We start from the raw sequence: 18,160 nt of genomic DNA, 5'->3' as shown, positions 1-18,160 counted from the left end.
GTGTAAAATTTCAAAGAAATTAGTTTTAAAATAAAATTATTTTATTTTGCGCAAATAAATGCAAGTCACATAAATAAATGTATTGTTCTTATAGTTAAGGACATTATATTTCATTAATTGAGTACCTGTAAAAAGACGTTGTCCAATAATAAATTTAAACTTAACGCATTTCACGAAGAAAGTAATTGCTTTATTTTTTTAAAGTGTGTACGTTTATAATTGAAATTTAAATTGATTCCTCATGCTTACCAACGTTGCAGCTTTTATACCAACATAATAGTGGTGAAATTAACTTATGTTTATACTACCACACGCCATATCTACAATATTTTACCACTTTGACAGTTCAAGCGGATCAGCTTTTCAATAAAATGGGTAAGATGAAAGACATAAGCACAGATGAAGATATAACTGTAGGTACGCTTTTCTACATCTTGAGTGGTTAATATTCATATTACGAAATAATAATGATCGAATTTATTAATATTCTTTTCTTTTAATTTCGTCGCTGGGGTTAGTAAAGTACACTTGAGATAGTCAACTCAGTGAAGCAACCTCGACAGCAAATAATCACAATGGCACTTCGCAAAAATGCATTTCGCGGGAAATTTAAAAGTTCAAATGTGTATTTATGTTCAGTTTTACATAATCTCATACAATTTTAATAAATATGCGTTCAACCTCTTTTAGAAACTACTGAGGTATCTCCTCAAAAAAGACACAAGAAGCATAAACATAAGAAACATAAAAAGAAGAAACCAACACACGATGAGAGTGATAGTTTTAATGATGTTGCCGTCGAAACAGAAAAAAAAAAGACATTTAGAGTTAAAATGAAGAAGGATGATGATAAAGGGTAAATAAAATATAAATTTAAAACCATTAATAAAATATTATTGTTTTGTATCATTTTGATAATATTAATATTATTTTATAGTTTAGAGAAACCTCGTGAGAAAGTGATAAAATCATCTAATCTTAGTGTCGCGGGTTCAAGTACAACACCATCACCAAAAGCCACAACGAAGAAAAAGGTACCAAAAGGTAATAAAGGTAAAGATAGCGGTACTAGTAGTGAAGAGGAACGATGGCTCGATGCAATAGAATCTGGTAAACTGGAAGAGGTAATAAGCCTGAATAATATCAATAGAAGCTAATTGATAAATGCATTTCTTGAAATAATGAAAGATAATTAATGTTAGTAATATTTATTTGTTATAAATTATAAATTTCTCATGTTTTATTATAGGTAGACGATGAATTAAAAAAAATTAAACCTAAGGATCCAAAATTAATGACGGCTCGACAAAGAGCTATGTTCGAAAGAAAAACCGATACAGAACCAAATCCAGGTGTAGAGCAACTTATGTCTTTGCCAACTGGATATAAAGAAAAAGTTATGACGGCGGAAGCCATACAGAAAGCTGCTCTTAAGTCTTTAAAAAGAAAACAACTTGCAGATGAAAAACGTGAAAAAGATAAGGTAATTCAATTTTCTTCGTGACATAGACGTAACACATGCGAACAATTTTCTGTTGTACTCGTAGAAAAAAACGATGGAAAGATTATTGAAGAAACAGGAGTCCAAAGCTTCTAAAGTCATTAGTAAAGGAAAACCTTCCAGAAGACAAGTTCCTTTAATTACATATCGTTTAACGCTCGAAAGAAGTTCAATAACTTTGCCTCCCGGAGAAAATTTTCCATTACAGCCTACGCAAGGGTGAGGAAAAGTAATTCAAAATGCAAAACGAACTTATTACCTTGTTATATTCTTTTTTTTCAGAAAAGACCCACCAAAACAAATCCTTTGCGGCGTAAATCAATGCAAAAATCCGAAAAAATATTCGTGCTCGAAGACTGGAATACCATTGTGCAGTTTAGAATGTTACAAAACTAATTTAGCGATATCTACATGAGTGTAGGATACGTCACTAGTTAGATTCTAATGTCTTTCAGAATATCATAGGTTTGTCTCATTCATGGACTAAACGCTACAACTATTAATTTATTTATTACGATGTTCGTTAAAGTCGCTTATTACCATTACTGTAATAATGCGTTCAAATATAATTCTATTTTATGTAATAAATGTTGAACCTTTGCACGTATAACATCATTAAATTCCTTGAAAAAGGAAAAAAAATGTGGAGCATGTTATACGTGAAAAAGAATACAAAATTAAATTAATCAATCGTTTATCTTTAGATGCAGTCAATGTGATGGCTACTTTGTAAATATTTTTGTACATGCAACCATCTGTACAGTTTTGCCTACATAGATAATTATGTCGTTGTAATATTTTTTAACATCAAACCGTTACATTCGGTCTCGAGAACGAATGTATTTTTTAAATAAAGTGAAAGGAACAGATTGTGTAACGTTTATTCACTGTCTACAAAACCGGGTACCGATTTTGTTGAAGCGTTGTTATAATTTGCCAATATGAGTTACGTGAACATTATATCTTCCGACGAAAGGAAAAAAACCAAATCTGCATCGAATGCAACTTGCGTAACTAGGACTAGCCTAGGCCTTGCTTTCACCAACCGAGATAGGTTCATCCAAGTCGTCGTTTGATCGTGAACCGCGTAACATCACAGTGTTCACTTTTCGGGTCATCGCTGATTCGTAGTTCGCGATGGCAACATTACAATCGACATAGATTAACGAAACATTGATCATATTCAGATATTTTGGTCTACGATGTTGTGGTTCGACAATTTTACGATTTTTGTCATTCTTTCAATTTCACTAAAGACTTCAAGATCCCATACACGGGGTGAGGAAATATATTTGTCTTTAATAGTTTTAAAATTTGGAACGGTCACGGTTATTCAAACAAAACTACAAATGTCCACTTGGCACAGTTTGTCTCATAAGTGTATTGACCTCAATACCGTTAAAAAAAAAAATACAAATGCGTCCGCAATGTGAAAATAGTGAAAATCGAAGTGTTTTTTATCTTTCCGACACGCCGGTCGCTACCACACGAATTACTATTATTGTACATACTTAATGAAATGTAATTGATATTTCAACGAATATTATCGAGGAATTAAGTAAATTTAATTTTTAATGATATATTATCAAATTATAAATATACGTACATTTCACATTTTTTGTCAAGATTTTCTACTTTCTATTATGTTGCACAATTTGTGAATATTCGAAAGGTGTAGAAGGTTTCTACCAAAGCGATAGAAAGTAGTAAAATTGTTACTTGAAAGCGTGAATATTTTTTTTATTAATAATAGCGGTAAATTAATTATTTTTGTTTCTTTAAAAATCAGATGATCGATATCACGAATGCCTGCGTCCTTGTGCCGACGAAGCTTCTTCGAAAAAGTTATGCCGCTACGATTTCTTCGTCAGTGAATTACCTACCACAATCAGGTGAGACAGAAATCTAAGAACTCATTACCGTGATTGAAAAAATTCTTCAACGGTAGTTTCAACGCATACAGTAATCGAGGGACTTGTATTAAATATGACTACATATCTACTTTTCATAATTTAGTATAAATAAAATATTAGTTTAACCTCCGTTCGTGTCTCGAAATTGTACTTAAGAAACCAATAACGCTGACTCAAAAGGATATTAATTATCTAACGATAAAATATCTGCTTATTCCGAGACGAAAACGAGGAACCCGTACGAAATTTAAATATCGTATATTCTAACAAAGGAGATCCGGTCGGAATCTCGGCCAATTCCCGCGTTAGTCGGATAAATGTGTAATTTCCAGTGTAATCCACGAGGTAACGGTTGACACGCTTGGTTACAGAGTGCATCTTGGATTTTTACAATTTCCAACAGGTTCCGACACCACCACATGCGCGTTTACCTGTACTGTAGACAGTAAAGCTGTATAATAGCATCATATACTCCGTGCGAATCCCGTAGCGTAAGAGTGACTAACATCGCGATTTTCTTCACGGTCAAGTTCGAGGCGCGTATGTACCTCGGGCGTTAAATCGTTAACGTTTCGATCGATTGCACGGTCGATTTCGTTCCATTTTCGTTCACAACCGATACCAATCGATGTTGATCTTTGTCGCGGATAAATATAGTAAATACACACTTTCGTCGAACGTGATTATAACACGAAACGAAAAGATCTTTTAAATACACACCGTACGTTCCGCGCGATTCTTATTGCCACTTACAGCACTCGCAACGAATCGAAAATCAAGGGCGAATCGGTGATCAGCAATCAAGTGACTCTACTGAGAAGCTTTTTGGGAATCAATGGAAAGAGTCCAGGACCTCAGATAGAGGTAATGCAAAATTTTTAAATTTCATCTTCAATTTTTTAAATATATTTATTCATTCCTGTTAAGAGCATATGAATATTTAAATGTTTGATAACAAAAAGCATTTATTCAATATCAAAACGTTTTGAAAGACGAACACTCATTGGCTGTAAGTATTGTATATTAGTATCTGATTGGTTTTCGTCTGTGATATAAGGTCGCAGTTACATTGCAAGCGATTCCGCGCCAACTGGCGATCGCCACTGTCGCTGGACAAAAGGATAGGTAAGTAGTTTTATTTCAGCGACCTATTGGCGTGGGTCAGTGGTTCTTAACCTGTACTTCACAGACCACTAGGGAACCATAGATAGATTTATGGGGCCCCGCGAATTTGTACAGGAAATTGTTAAATATTTACTTTTGTTACATACGTCGCTGTAACATTTACTAATATCTAAAAATATATCTGTCTAATATAAACTCTTGTTTAACAGAGCACTGGTTTCGGAAACGTTGATTTAACTAATGTTTTAATGCGTTATGACAAAGAGATCCATGAATTTCATCCGAGTGCCAAGAGGAATCCGTAGAAAAAAAAGATCAAGAACCACTGACGTAGGTCGTTGAAACAAAACACTGCCCAAGTGTTCATATGACCTTGCTAACGATCACCGGTTCGTGCGAAATCGCTTGAGGTGTGATCACGGCCTAATGAATTTACGAACGAACGAGATAATTCTGAATAAAAGTCGTATGAAATAGTTATCAAATGTACACAAATAGAAACAGAAAATATTTTTAGTCTTAAGATAATTCTTTAGATTAAGTCCTATCGAATTATTTATTTAGGTTAATTATTTATTGTTAAATTACTTCACAACTTTCAGATCTGTCTCGGAGACACAATCGAAGTATTTTTGTATAATAGATTAGGATCCCAGGAACTCTCTTTACACTGGCATGGATTGCAACAAAAGGGTTCCTCCCATATGGACGGGGTGTCTATGGTCACGCAATGCTCGATATTACCATTTGGCGGTTTTCGATACAAACTAAAACCGAAAGTTGCTGGTACATATATGTATTATGCGTATTTAGGTAAGCAAATCTCGTTTTTAAATAAATTTAACTATTTCGAAAACAATGATAATATACAGGGTGTTCGGCCACCTCTGGGAAAAATTTTAATGGGGGATTCTAGAGGCCAAAATAAGACGAAAATCAAGAATATCAATTTTTTGATTGAGGCTTCGTTAAAAAGTTATTAACAATTAAATTTAAAAATTTCAAATCGTTCTGGAAAAATTATTTTCGGGTGTGGGGGTCAATTACAATAATTTTTGGTGAATACACATACCCCTGAATTTCTACCCACTTTCAAGAAAAAAATTCCAGAAGGTGTGAAACTTTTCGACCGGAAAAAAAAGATTTCAAATCGTTTTGGAAAAATTATTTTTAGTTGTGGGGGTCAATTACAATAATTTTTGGTGAATACACATACCCCTGAATTTCTACCCACTTTCAAGAAAAAAATTCCAGAAGGTGTGAAATTTTTCGACCGGAAAAAAAAAATTTCAAATTGTTTTGGAAAAATTATTTTTGGTTGCAGGGATCAATTACAATCATTTTTGGTGAACAGACATACCCCTGAAATCTTGCGCATTTTCGAGAAAAAGATTCAGTTCAGGTGGAACTTTAAACGTTAATAACTTTTTAACGGAGCCTCCATTTACAAATTGGTATTCTTGATTTTCGTCTTATTTTGACCTCTAGAATCCCACGTTAAAATTTTTCTCAGGAGTAGCCGAACACCCTGTATAACACGAAATATTATAAAAGTGGATAAAAGGTTAAAATACATAAACAAATCGATTAAAGAAATATTAATACCATTAATGCTTTCATCAATATAACAATAAAATAATGAGCATTAAGTATTTAAAATTTAATGAACTATTAAATGTTACTAGCAGTTTCAAAATTACTATTTTCTCTGAAATTGTACAATATTCATCTCATTTAATTATCAATATATCAATTTATAATAGTTTATTTTAAATAATGTCCATTAAAAGAAACGATAATGCTAAACGTTTGCAAAAATTGTTAACAGTTTATCAAGAGAATTTGACTATCGTTGTTTTTTCATAACTAAATATAAAATAATATAAGTAAATATAAAAATACAGTAAATTATAAACACAGTTTGATAAATGTAACTGTTATGTTGTTTTAACTTTATTTTAAAATTACTAAATAATTGTTCAGACACTATACTTTGAATTTCGTTCGAATTAATTACAAATTTCCCGCGCTGTAGAATGACTTCTACTTCCGGTAAAATCAAAGTAGATCAATAATCTTGCAACCGCGTAGAAGTTAGGTTACGTATCAACTTCCCGTTCTCTCAGTGTTTGAAAGAAGGTGTGATATCTAGCAAATGCCAGAAATGTCATTCTTACAAATAACTATATTTAAATTTCTTTCCTGTTGTGTTCGAGTGAAATATCCTAGTTGTGTAGCCGGAAAAAAGAAAAGTAGAATGAAATGTAACAAGACATTTCCATCGACCATAGATGCTCAGGTACTTCGACATATATTTGCTAAATCCATACAAAATTTTAAAAAAGTATTTTACAATTATATCATTTACTACGTTTTTATGGAATATTTCCTTTCTTTTCTTCTCTTGTTGAAAATACGTTAAATACGAGTAGATAAATTAAAAATATATTATTTTTATTAAAAATATATGTTTATTGTGCTTATGTCAGATCGTTTAGAATGAAATTTATTTTTAGAATATTTTATTTTAAGAATGAGATTGGAAGCCAAAATAAGACGAAAATCAAGAATACCAATTTGTTGATGCAGGTTTTGTTAAAAAGTTATTAACGTTTAAAGTTCCGCCCAAACGAATTTTTTTTCTCGAAAATGCGCAGGATTTCAGGGGTATGTTTATTCACCAAAAAGGATTGTAATTGACCCGCGCAACCGAAAATAATTTTTCCAGAACGATTTGAAATTTTTTTTTCGTCGAGAAATTTAGGCACCTAATTAGATTTTCGGTAAGGAATTCTTTTCTCGAAAGTGCGTAGGATTTCGGGGGTATGTCTATTCACCAAAAATGATTGTAATTGACCCCCGCAACCGAAAATAATTTTTCCAGAACGATTTGAAATTTTTTAATTTTGTCGAAAAATTTGTCCACCTTCCTGAATTTTTTTCTCGAAAATGCACAGGATTTCGGGGGTACGTCTATTCACCAAAAATGATTGTAATTGACCCCCGCAACCGAAAATAATTTTTCCAGAACGATTTGAAATTTTTTAATTTTGTCGAAAAATTTGTCCACTTTCCTGAATTTTTTTCTCGAAAATGCACAGGATTTCGGGGGTACGTCTATTCACCAAAAATGATTGTAATTGACCCCCGCAACCGAAAATAATTTTTCCAAAGCGATTTGAAATTTTTTTTTTTCGTCGAAAAATTTGGACACCTAATTATATGTATTTTCGGTAAAGAATTTTTTTCTTGAAAGTGCGTAGGATTTCGGGGGTATGTGTAATGACCAAAAATGATTGTAATTGACCCCCGCATTCAAATATAATTTTTCCAAAACGATTTTAAATTTTTTAATTTTGTCGAAAAATTTGTCCACTTACTAGAATTTTTTTCTCGAAAGTGCGTAGGATTTCGGGGGTATGTCTATTCACCAAAAATGATTGTAATTGCCCCCTCCAACTAAAAATAATTTTTTCAAAACAATTTGAAATTTTTGAGTTTTGTCGAAAAAGTCCACCTTTCTGAATTTTTTTCTCAAAAGTGTGAAGGATTTCGAAAGAATATGTATTCACCAAAAATGATTGTAACTGACCCCCGCAACCGAAAATAATTTTTCCAGAACGATTTCAAATTTTTTAATTTCGTCTAAAAATTTCAGTACTTACTCGAATTTTTTTCTCGAAAATGGTTAGGATTTCGGGGGTATGTCTATTCACCAAAAATGATTGTAATTGACCCCCGCAACCGAAACTAATTTTTCCAGAACGATTTGAAATTTTTGAATTTAATTGTTAATAACTATTTAAGGAAGCCTCCATCAACAAATTGGTATTCTTGATTTTCGTCTTATTTTGGCCTCTAGAATCCCCCATTAAAATTTTTCCCATGGGTGGCCGAACACCCTGTATAAGTTGAATATTAACGTAAATATCTACTGTTTAAAAAATAAAGACTTATGGTGTATCGCAAACTCGAAAAAGTAACATTCATTAAATAAATAAGTACTCATTTTTTGCGTAATTTAAAATACTTTCAATAACGAAACAGTTTATTTTCATTTGCGTTGTGATTGCAATATAAAGTTGTAATATAAAAATTAGTGTAAAAAATCGATTTAACGCTGTACGAAACATGGAATTATTTTATGCAAACGTATCGGTATGCGATACCTATTTTCGAACATCGTTTGAAGCCGCGCCATAGTCAAGCAAAACAAGATTGAGGTAGATCAATAAAATTGAAAGAATATACGCGTTGACTTTTAAGGTTGCTCGAACAACTGACTTACACTCAGGGAACAAGTACTAATCGGGCTATTTAAAATTGGAGTATTTGCGTTTTTGAATGTAAATTAAAACTAAAATTTATAAATAATGTTGAATGTAAAATATCGTGCGCACGCGTGTTGGTACGAATCAATGTTCCCGTTAACATATTCACAACCGAATTATATTTTATTCGCGTATTCCGCAAACACGAAATAAAATTTCATTCGAATAAATTCTATTAAAAACGAAAATAAAAATTTTCCGCGATACTGATAATGGTTACTTAATATTTGTTACGTAATTGTCGCATTGCGGTTTATTTTTTTTTGTCATAGTCGGTACTTATAAAATCAATGCCTGCTTAAATACTTATAAATGCATAACACATATAACGTGTCGTTTTATTTAAGCGAATTAAATAATAAATTATTCGAAAATAATTTATTTACATCTTATACGAAGTAAAGTTAGTTTTCTTATGTTATTTATAAAATTAATAATGTTTTTCAAATCAATAGTTCAAATTATTATTTGCCATTTTATTTCAAATAAAATGTACCTAAGCTTACTACTTGAAAGGCATACATATTTCGCGTGAACTGGGAATATAATTCCAATAATTGTTTAAGGAAACAATTGTTTGTATAACTAATTACGAACAAATTACCACCCAAATACGAATGTATACGTTATTTATAAATAGATTATTGTTCCGTTGTTCTGATATTATGTATATTAAATTATGTGTTAATCGAATTAAATGTTGTTAATATCTGGCGGATTATATTCTATTTGAATAATGAAAGTTGCTCGTTTACTTGCTTTTGTTTTTGAATATAAATGATCGCTCTTTAAGAAAGTTAAACTTTGAAAGTGTTCGTGAAGTAATCATCTATGAAACTTTCCATTAATCATGGAAATAACGAAGGTTTAATAGGGCAGGATTATTAGTTTCACAGCAGGGCGATGGCTTATACGGGTCGTTGACAGTTCGAGGACCACAAGATGACCCCAGCTTGGAAAGGATACTTCTCTTGTCATCAAGGCCACCAACTCTGCTGTCGCGACATTCGCACCTACATCCACCCACGCCAAGTGAACTCCTCTTAAACGGCCAGGTACTGATTTATCTAATTAGATGATAACGGAGAGACACGGGGAGTTACAAACGAACATGAAAAATAATTTATCAACTGAACAGGCGAGCACGATCAACGATTTACTTACACGAGGAATACCGATAATAAAATTTTAATACGCAGCGTATAATAATTATTCTTCTACTATTTTCTTTTATTATTGAGATATGAAAATTACTTGCTGTCTACAGACAAACGAAATATTTAACATTTCACCTTGGAATTTGAAAAAATTATTAGCTCTGCAATAACTCTGGGAAAAATTTCAATGGGAGATTCTAGAAACGAAAATCAAGAACATCAATTTTTTGATTCAGGCTTCCTTAAAAATTTATTAACGTTTAAAGTCTCATACCGACCAAAAATTTTTTCGGTGAAATTAAAAAATTTCAAATCATTCTGGAAAAATTATTTTCAGTTGCGTGGGTCAATTATAAACATTTTTGGTGAATAAACATACCCCCGAAATCCTACGCAATTTCGAGAAAAAAATTCCAGACCGAAAATCTAACATGAGGCCAGAAATGGATCCTCGAATTTTCATATGAATCTTTAAAACGTCATAACTTCTGAACGGATTGGACGATTTTAATGTTTAAAAAAGCAAACTACGCGTATTTTGGTGGAGAATATGTACAAATCGCAAAAATATTCGAAAAATTGGTCCTTGACATCGCAAAATGAGAAAAACCCCATAAAAATGGTCCAATTTTCAAACAGCCATAACTCCTACAATAGTGAATATATTTCATTAAAATTTTGGGGGGAAGTAGAGTTCATGGATACCTACAAAAAAGTATTAGACAACTTTTCTGTAGGACGTTAAACAAAATTACTAAAAATGAAAAAGGAATTTTTAAGAAAAATCGACAGGGGGTAGGTGCCTAAATTTTTCGACGAAAAAAAAATTTTTAATTAATTCTGAAAAAATTATTTTCGGTTGCGGGGGTCAATTGCAAGCATTTTTGGTCAACAGATATACCCCCGAAATCCTACTCAGTTTCGAGAAAAAAATTCCTGACCGAAAATCTAACGTGAGGCCAGAAATGGATTCCCGAATTTTCATGCGAATCTTTAAAACGGCATAACTTGTAAACGGATTGGTCGATTTTAATGTTTAAAAAAGCAAACTACGCGTATTTTGGTGGAGAATATGTACAAATTGCAAAAATATTCGAAAAGTTGGTTCTTGACATCGCAAAATGAGAAAAACCCCATAAAAATGGTCCAATTTTCAAACAGCCATAATTTCTACAATTGTGAATATATTTCAATGAAACTTTTTTCTGAAGTAGAGCTCATAGGTACCTACAAAAAAGTATTAGACAACTTTTCTGTAGGGCGTCAAACAAAAATACTAAAAATGAAAAAGGAATTTTTAAGTAAAATCGACAGGGGGTAGGTGCCTAAAGTTTTCGACGAAAAAAAAAAATTTCAAATCGTTCTGGAAAAATTATTTTCAGTTGCGGTGGTCAATTACAATCATTTTTTGTGAATACACATACTTTCGAAATCCTATCCATTTTCGAGAAAAAAATTCGAGTAAGTGCTGAAAGTTTTGGGTGAAAAAAAAAACTTTCAAATCGTCTTGGAGAAATTATTTTTCGTTGCAGGGGTCAATTGCAAGCATTTTTGGTCAACAGACATACCCCCGAAATCCTACTCAGTTTCGAGAAAAAAATTCCTGACCGAAAATCTAACGTGAGGCCAGAAATGGATTCCCGAATTTTCATGCGAATCTTTAAAACGTCATAACTTCTGAACGGATTGGTCGATTTTAATGTTTAAAAAAGCAAACTACGCGTATTTTGGTGGAGAATATGTACAAATTGCAAAAATATTCGAAAAGTTGGTTCTTGACATCGCAAAATGAGAAAAACCCCATAAAAATGGTCCAATTTTCAAACAGCCATAATTTCTACAATTGTGAATATATTTCAATGAAACTTTTTTCTGAAGTAGAGCTCATAGGTACCTACAAAAAAGTATTAGACAACTTTTCTGTAGGGCGTCAAACAAAAATACTAAAAATGAAAAAGGAATTTTTAAGTAAAATCGACAGGGGGTAGGTGCCTAAAGTTTTCGACGAAAAAAAAAAATTTCAAATCGTTCTGGAAAAATTATTTTCAGTTGCGGTGGTCAATTACAATCATTTTTTGTGAATACACATACTTCCGAAATCCTATCCATTTTCGAGAAAAAAATTCGAGTAAGTGCTGAAAGTTTTGGGTGAAAAAAAAAACTTTCAAATCGTCTTGGAGAAATTATTTTTCGTTGCAGGGGTCAATTGCAAGCATTTTTGGTCAACAGACATACCCCCGAAATCCTACTCAGTTTCGAGAAAAAAATTCCTGACCGAAAATCTAACGTAAGGCCAGAAATGGATTCCCGAATTTTCATGCGAATCTTTAAAACGTCATAACTTGTGAACGGAGTGGTCAATTTTAATGTTTAAAAAAGCAAACTACGCGTATTTTGGTGGAGAATATGTACAAATTGCAAAAATATTCGAAAAGTTGGTTCTTGACATCGCAAAATGAGAAAAACCCCATAAAAATGGTCCAATTTTCAAACAGCCATAATTTCTACAATTGTGAATATATTTCAATGAAACTTTTTTCTGAAGTAGAGCTCATAGGTACCTACAAAAAAGTATTAGACAACTTTTCTGTAGGGCGTCAAACAAAAATACTAAAAATGAAAAAGGAATTTTTAAGTAAAATCGACAGGGGGTAGGTGCCTAAAGTTTTCGACGAAAAAAAAAAATTTCAAATCGTTCTGGAAAAATTATTTTCAGTTGCGGTGGTCAATTACAATCATTTTTTGTGAATACACATACTTTCGAAATCCTATCCATTTTCGAGAAAAAAATTCGAGTAAGTGCTGAAAGTTTTGGGTGAAAAAAAAAACTTTCAAATCGTCTTGGAGAAATTATTTTTCGTTGCAGGGGTCAATTGCAAGCATTTTTGGTCAACAGACATACCCCCGAAATCCTACTCAGTTTCGAGAAAAAAATTCCTGACCGAAAATCTAACGTGAGGCCAGAAATGGATTCCCGAATTTTCATGCGAATCTTTAAAACGTCATAACTTCTGAACGGATTGGTCGATTTTAATGTTTAAAAAAGCAAACTACGCGTATTTTGGTGGAGAATATGTACAAATTGCAAAAATATTCGAAAAGTTGGTTCTTGACATCGCAAAATGAGAAAAACCCCATAAAAATGGTCCAATTTTCAAACAGCCATAATTTCTACAATTGTGAATATATTTCAATGAAACTTTTTTCTGAAGTAGAGCTCATAGGTACCTACAAAAAAGTATTAGACAACTTTTCTGTAGGGCGTCAAACAAAAATACTAAAAATGAAAAAGGAATTTTTAAGTAAAATCGACAGGGGGTAGGTGCCTAAAGTTTTCGACGAAAAAAAAAAATTTCAAATCGTTCTGGAAAAATTATTTTCAGTTGCGGTGGTCAATTACAATCATTTTTTGTGAATACACATACTTCCGAAATCCTATCCATTTTCGAGAAAAAAATTCGAGTAAGTGCTGAAAGTTTTGGGTGAAAAAAAAAACTTTCAAATCGTCTTGGAGAAATTATTTTTCGTTGCAGGGGTCAATTGCAAGCATTTTTGGTCAACAGACATACCCCCGAAATCCTACTCAGTTTCGAGAAAAAAATTCCTGACCGAAAATCTAACGTAAGGCCAGAAATGGATTCCCGAATTTTCATGCGAATCTTTAAAACGTCATAACTTGTGAACGGAGTGGTCAATTTTAATGTTTAAAAAAGCAAACTACGCGTATTTTGGTGGAGAATATGTACAAATTGCAAAAATATTCGAAAAGTTGGTTCTTGACATCGCAAAATGAGAAAAACCCCATAAAAATGGTCCAATTTTCAAACAGCCATAATTTCTACAATTGTGAATATATTTCAATGAAACTTTTTTCTGAAGTAGAGCTCATAGGTACCTACAAAAAAGTATTAGACAACTTTTCTGTAGGGCGTCAAACAAAATTACTAAAAATGAAAATCGAATTTTTAAGTAAAATCGACAGGGGGTAGGTGCCTAAATTTTTCGACAAAATTAAAAAATTTCAAATCGCTCTGGAAAAATTATTTTTGGTTCCGGGGGTCAATTACAACCATTTTTGGTGAATACACATACCCCCGAAATCCTACTCAGTTTCCAGAAAAAAATTCGAGAAAGTGTCGAAATTTTTCGGTGAAATTAAAAACTTTCAAATAGTCTTGAAAAAATTATTTTTAGTTGCAGGGGTCAATTACAAGCATTTTTAGTCAAAAGACATACCCTCGAAATCCTACGCAGTTTCGGGGAAAAAATTCGAGTGGGTGGACAAATTTGATTAATAATTTTGTTAATAACTTTTTAACGAAGCCTCAGTCGACAAATTGGTATTCTTCATTTTTGTTTTATTTTGACCTTTAGAATCTCTCATTAAAATTTTTCCCAGGGTTGGCCGAACACCCTGTATACTGGATAACTGTTTACCCATGAAAATAAATAAAGTGAAAGTTTAAATGATCGTAGAAATTATTTTACTAACATAAAATTATTATCAATTGCTACTGGATAGGTATTTCCTTGCCAGAAGAATACCAAAAAGCATGAATAACGAAATGTAAGTAAATAAAGTAAATAATATCTCTTAGAAATAGCCAAAACAAAACTTAATGAGGAATACAGTACTCCATTATTATAATTCCAGGGTCAGAGTATACAATGGCCCAAGATAATTAGTAGCGAGTTCCACTCTTCGCGGAATACCTTGTTTTTATCTTCGTTGACAAACGTATAGATTCTGTTTAACCCTATCAATACGTATACACGATATTTTTAAGTTAATAATTTTATGACGTATGCAGGGTAAGGCAAGAACTTTTCCTACCTGAAATATTTCCGTTATTTTTAGTTATAGAAAAATATGTTATGTACAAAAGTTACACGGCTATAAAGAGGAACATATTATGGTAGAGTTAATTTTTTTTTTGGAGGGGGCGGGGAGCATAGAGGTGTTCTCAAAGTCAACTTTGTATTTTTAAATAGAACCTTATACTTCGTAACCTTATTATAACAGCGGTTATTTAAACAATTTTAATCAAATATAATAACACGGTATTTCAGGTTTATGGGGAAAGGGGGCCATAAAAATGGCAGAGTAACGATTGTAATAATTCCTTCAAGGATGGTTTTTGTACTTGATACATAATGTGCAGAACATCCATCATGTTGGTACCTTTCATTTTATGACGAATGTTCGATTGTCATGGCCGCGAATATTTTTTATTCAAAATACCTGTGGCACTCAAAGTGTTAATGTCAGTCTATATTTTGTCGATAAAATATGGCCAAAATATTTCATCGTTTACAGTACAACGCCACACATTTATTGACCATTGTCGGTGATGTTCAATTTGGCGTAACCAGTGGGGATTCTCGATTGACCAGAAGTGCATATTGTGCAAATTTACATTTCCGTGATTGGTAAACGTTGCCTCATAAACGAACGATATTTGTTGGAAAAAATGCATGATTGGTCTCTATTTGTCGTTAGGTAAATCGACAAAATTCTATCATCGTAAAGTCCACGCCAGAGGGATGAAATTTGACTCGAACAATAGATGACGATATAAAAATGCAGTTTCTGTTCATTATCATTTTCTTTTATCGTTTTACGTGTTTTCTTACAGTTAGACTTCCGGCAGTCCTTAATTTCTGACCCCAACCTTTGAAACACGAGGCGTGAAAGATGGATGCAGTTTGGATACAGTTCAGTATACAAGACTTGTGACCTTATTGAATTTCGCTGAGTTTCTCCATAAATGAGTAGTATACCCACTTGCTCGTAAAACGTAAACTTCATAATGGTAGCTGTTTGACGCATAATCTGTTCACAGGGATGGATCAGAAAGCGTTGCTCGAAGGGACGAAATATGTAAAAGAATATTTTTGAACCGTTCAATTCCTTCACTTAATTTGCTCAAAAACGTTTGTAGGATGCGACGTAATTTTTGTTATAATTAATACATTTCAATCTGTAAACGAACATAATGGAAATTAAAAGAAATCGTTAGTTATATTTTATTGTATATAACGTATAACAATAACCGAGTATGGATTTATATACAATAAAAATGAAATAATAATTATGACGCAATATTTATGATGTTTATGATGTCTCCGTTTCATATTGCTCAAAACGATGCGAATTAAACACACCAGAAATATATTACTTTCCCTCGTTTCCGGTATATTTAAGCGAGACGAGACGTTGAGCCCGCGTCACGGTGAATTGCTTCCGACAAATTTGCAAATAATGCGATTATTAAACGTAACTTTCATTAAAAAGCATTTGAAGAATTTTAGAACCGACTACGTCGCGCTGGTTTGATTCGCGCAATGTTGTATAACATAGATTACGCCAACGATATGAAAGCTTCCTCTCGACTCATGAAAGTGCCGAACGTAAACATTGTGTTCCGCGTAAACGGTGTGTCGGACTTTGAAAAGGATTTTTTTTTTATTTCAGAGCAATGGAACGATCTTGGAAGTCGATCGAGACAAGCAATATTTGTTACGACTCATCAACGCCAATGCGTATAATTGTCCAGTTCGATTATCCATTTCGGGACACGATTTTCGAGTAGCGGCTGCTGATAGCAATTCCATTCAATCGGTGACAGCGAAACACATCGTTGCGTATCCAGGTATGTACGAGTTATTTTTATTTCCCGATACCAGACACGTCAAACTCTTTTTGACCCGAGGTACAATGTCCGCTTTGCTACCGTGTCGCGGGCCCACGGATGTATAATTATTTTGTAACGGTCAATTATACTAATTATTTTAGAACACCAGTCGGTACAATGTTATATCACAAGCAAAAATATATAGGACTGAAAAAAAAACAATAACTTCCATGGGAATAAGGAAAAGGATAATTTAAAAATAGACATAGGTGCGGTAAAAGGAAGTTTTTCTATCAAACAACATTTCACTTTTTCTTTAAGATACCTGGCACGTTACTTTCAAAATTGGAGAAAGGTGCCGAATGTTTAATGCTGAGGCTCTCCAGTACTGTTTTTTTCTTTTATTGAAAAAAGCTTTTATCATTAAAGGGATACAAATAAAAATGAGCAGATAAGGAAGGACCAAGCGGGCCGCGTGTTCGACATGCCTACTCCATACGATTTGTCGAACACCGTACGTATACAAAATTTCTATGCACGTAAGATATGATCGTTGCACGTGCAAGTTGAACGCGTACGCACACAGTTGCGTAAAATGCCTCATCTGAGATTTTATACATCAGCGACGCGTCGCTTTCGTACATGCAATTGCGCACGGACAATGCTGAGTACGAGCTTGAGTGAAAGCGAGCGGGGTGGGGGAAGAAAAATTGAAAATGAAAGAGACTGGACGAAGCATGGCAAAATTAAATTGATACGCGAGCGTAGAATATGCACGCGAAAAATTTGTTTCTCGCGTGGAAATGCACTATCGCTTAAATGCAGATAGACAGATCCATTAATTTCAGCTTTATGGCTAAGAAATGGATCTTTTACTACATTATTCAAAGTATACATCTGCTGATTTTCATTCTGGTCAATTACTCTTTTCGTGAAAAAGAAAAAATATAAAGAATTCTCAATTTTACCAGGGTGCTCCCACGTGACGGTCATAACCCAAATTAAGTCGTCCAATTCTTAAAGGAGATTCAAAGGTAAAAGTCGAAGCGTGGAATTCTTTTTTAATCTGCATTAATAGTATTATGCACTTTGGAAAGTGTAAATGAATACGATTTGAAGAAGAAAAATTGCTTGCTTATATGTTTTATACAAATCTTTTTAACATTACATAGAAGTTCAAGGACGCAAATACGTTCTTTTAGTAAATGAAATAAAATTATCGTTGTGCCGGATATACGATCAAATACTTTTGAACGGTAGTGCGCATATACTTCTTCTTTGTAAAGGAAGGGCAAAATCAATATCGTGTAAAATGGATCCTTGACATTCAAATTTAGTTTAAAAAGTGACCGAAGCGGGAGTAGCGACGTAACACGATAAAAATCTTAACGAACGAGACAAAAGGAAATTATAAGTGAGAAGATTCCGCTGGAAATATTTTTGATATCGTGTGATACCACGTCACACGACAATCTCACTCGGCGTGAATCGAAGAAAT

General features: G+C 33.0%; 2 protein-coding genes across 4 annotated transcripts in view; both read left to right on the top strand.

The window, feature by feature from the left end:
• The first annotated feature begins 243 nt into the window (after positions 1-243).
• Positions 244-2,368, top strand: LOC143345155 (INO80 complex subunit B). Of its 3 annotated transcripts, XR_013080200.1 has the most exons (7): positions 244-417; positions 691-856; positions 938-1,124; positions 1,250-1,483; positions 1,548-1,720; positions 1,784-1,966; positions 2,206-2,368. XR_013080200.1 is itself a non-coding variant. In XM_076772012.1 (6 exons), the coding sequence occupies exons 1-6, from the start codon at positions 372-374 to the stop codon at positions 1,914-1,916; spliced, it is 939 nt and encodes a 312-aa protein (XP_076628127.1). In that variant the 5' UTR covers positions 245-371; the 3' UTR covers positions 1,917-2,368. The 3 variants fall into 3 exon arrangements, 2 of the variants coding, with proteins under 2 accessions (XP_076628127.1, XP_076628128.1); XM_076772012.1 differs by having other exon boundaries at positions 245-417; positions 1,784-2,368; XM_076772013.1 differs by having other exon boundaries at positions 279-375; positions 1,784-2,368.
• Positions 2,369-2,453: 85 nt separating this feature from the next.
• Positions 2,454-18,160, top strand: part of LOC143345149 (uncharacterized) — a 30,280-nt gene continuing 14,573 nt past the window's right edge. The window contains exons 1-6 of the mRNA XM_076772002.1: positions 2,454-2,779; positions 3,291-3,393; positions 4,170-4,278; positions 5,142-5,352; positions 9,759-9,925; positions 16,503-16,680. Coding sequence (XP_076628117.1) covers positions 2,704-2,779; positions 3,291-3,393; positions 4,170-4,278; positions 5,142-5,352; positions 9,759-9,925; positions 16,503-16,680 — 844 coding nt within the window. The 5' untranslated portion in view covers positions 2,454-2,703. The remainder of the gene's footprint in view (positions 2,780-3,290; positions 3,394-4,169; positions 4,279-5,141; positions 5,353-9,758; positions 9,926-16,502; positions 16,681-18,160) is intronic.

This window comes from Colletes latitarsis, chromosome 8 (genome assembly GCF_051014445.1).
Source record: "Colletes latitarsis isolate SP2378_abdomen chromosome 8, iyColLati1, whole genome shotgun sequence".
NCBI classification, from domain to species: Eukaryota; Metazoa; Arthropoda; class Insecta; order Hymenoptera; family Colletidae; genus Colletes; species Colletes latitarsis.
Note: the sequence above shows the minus strand (reverse complement) of the source record. Positions and strands in the feature narration are given on the sequence as shown.

Excerpts from the sequence above, each read along its gene's own strand:
- LOC143345155 (XM_076772012.1), top strand. The coding sequence starts at position 372 with ATGGGTAAGATGAAAGACATAAGCACAGATGAAGATATAACTGTAG. Across the intron at positions 857-937 it reads AAGAAGGATGATGATAAAGG|TTTAGAGAAACCTCGTGAGA; the intron begins GTAAATAAAATA and ends ATTATTTTATAG. Across the intron at positions 1,721-1,783 it reads CCATTACAGCCTACGCAAGG|AAAAGACCCACCAAAACAAA; the intron begins GTGAGGAAAAGT and ends CTTTTTTTTCAG.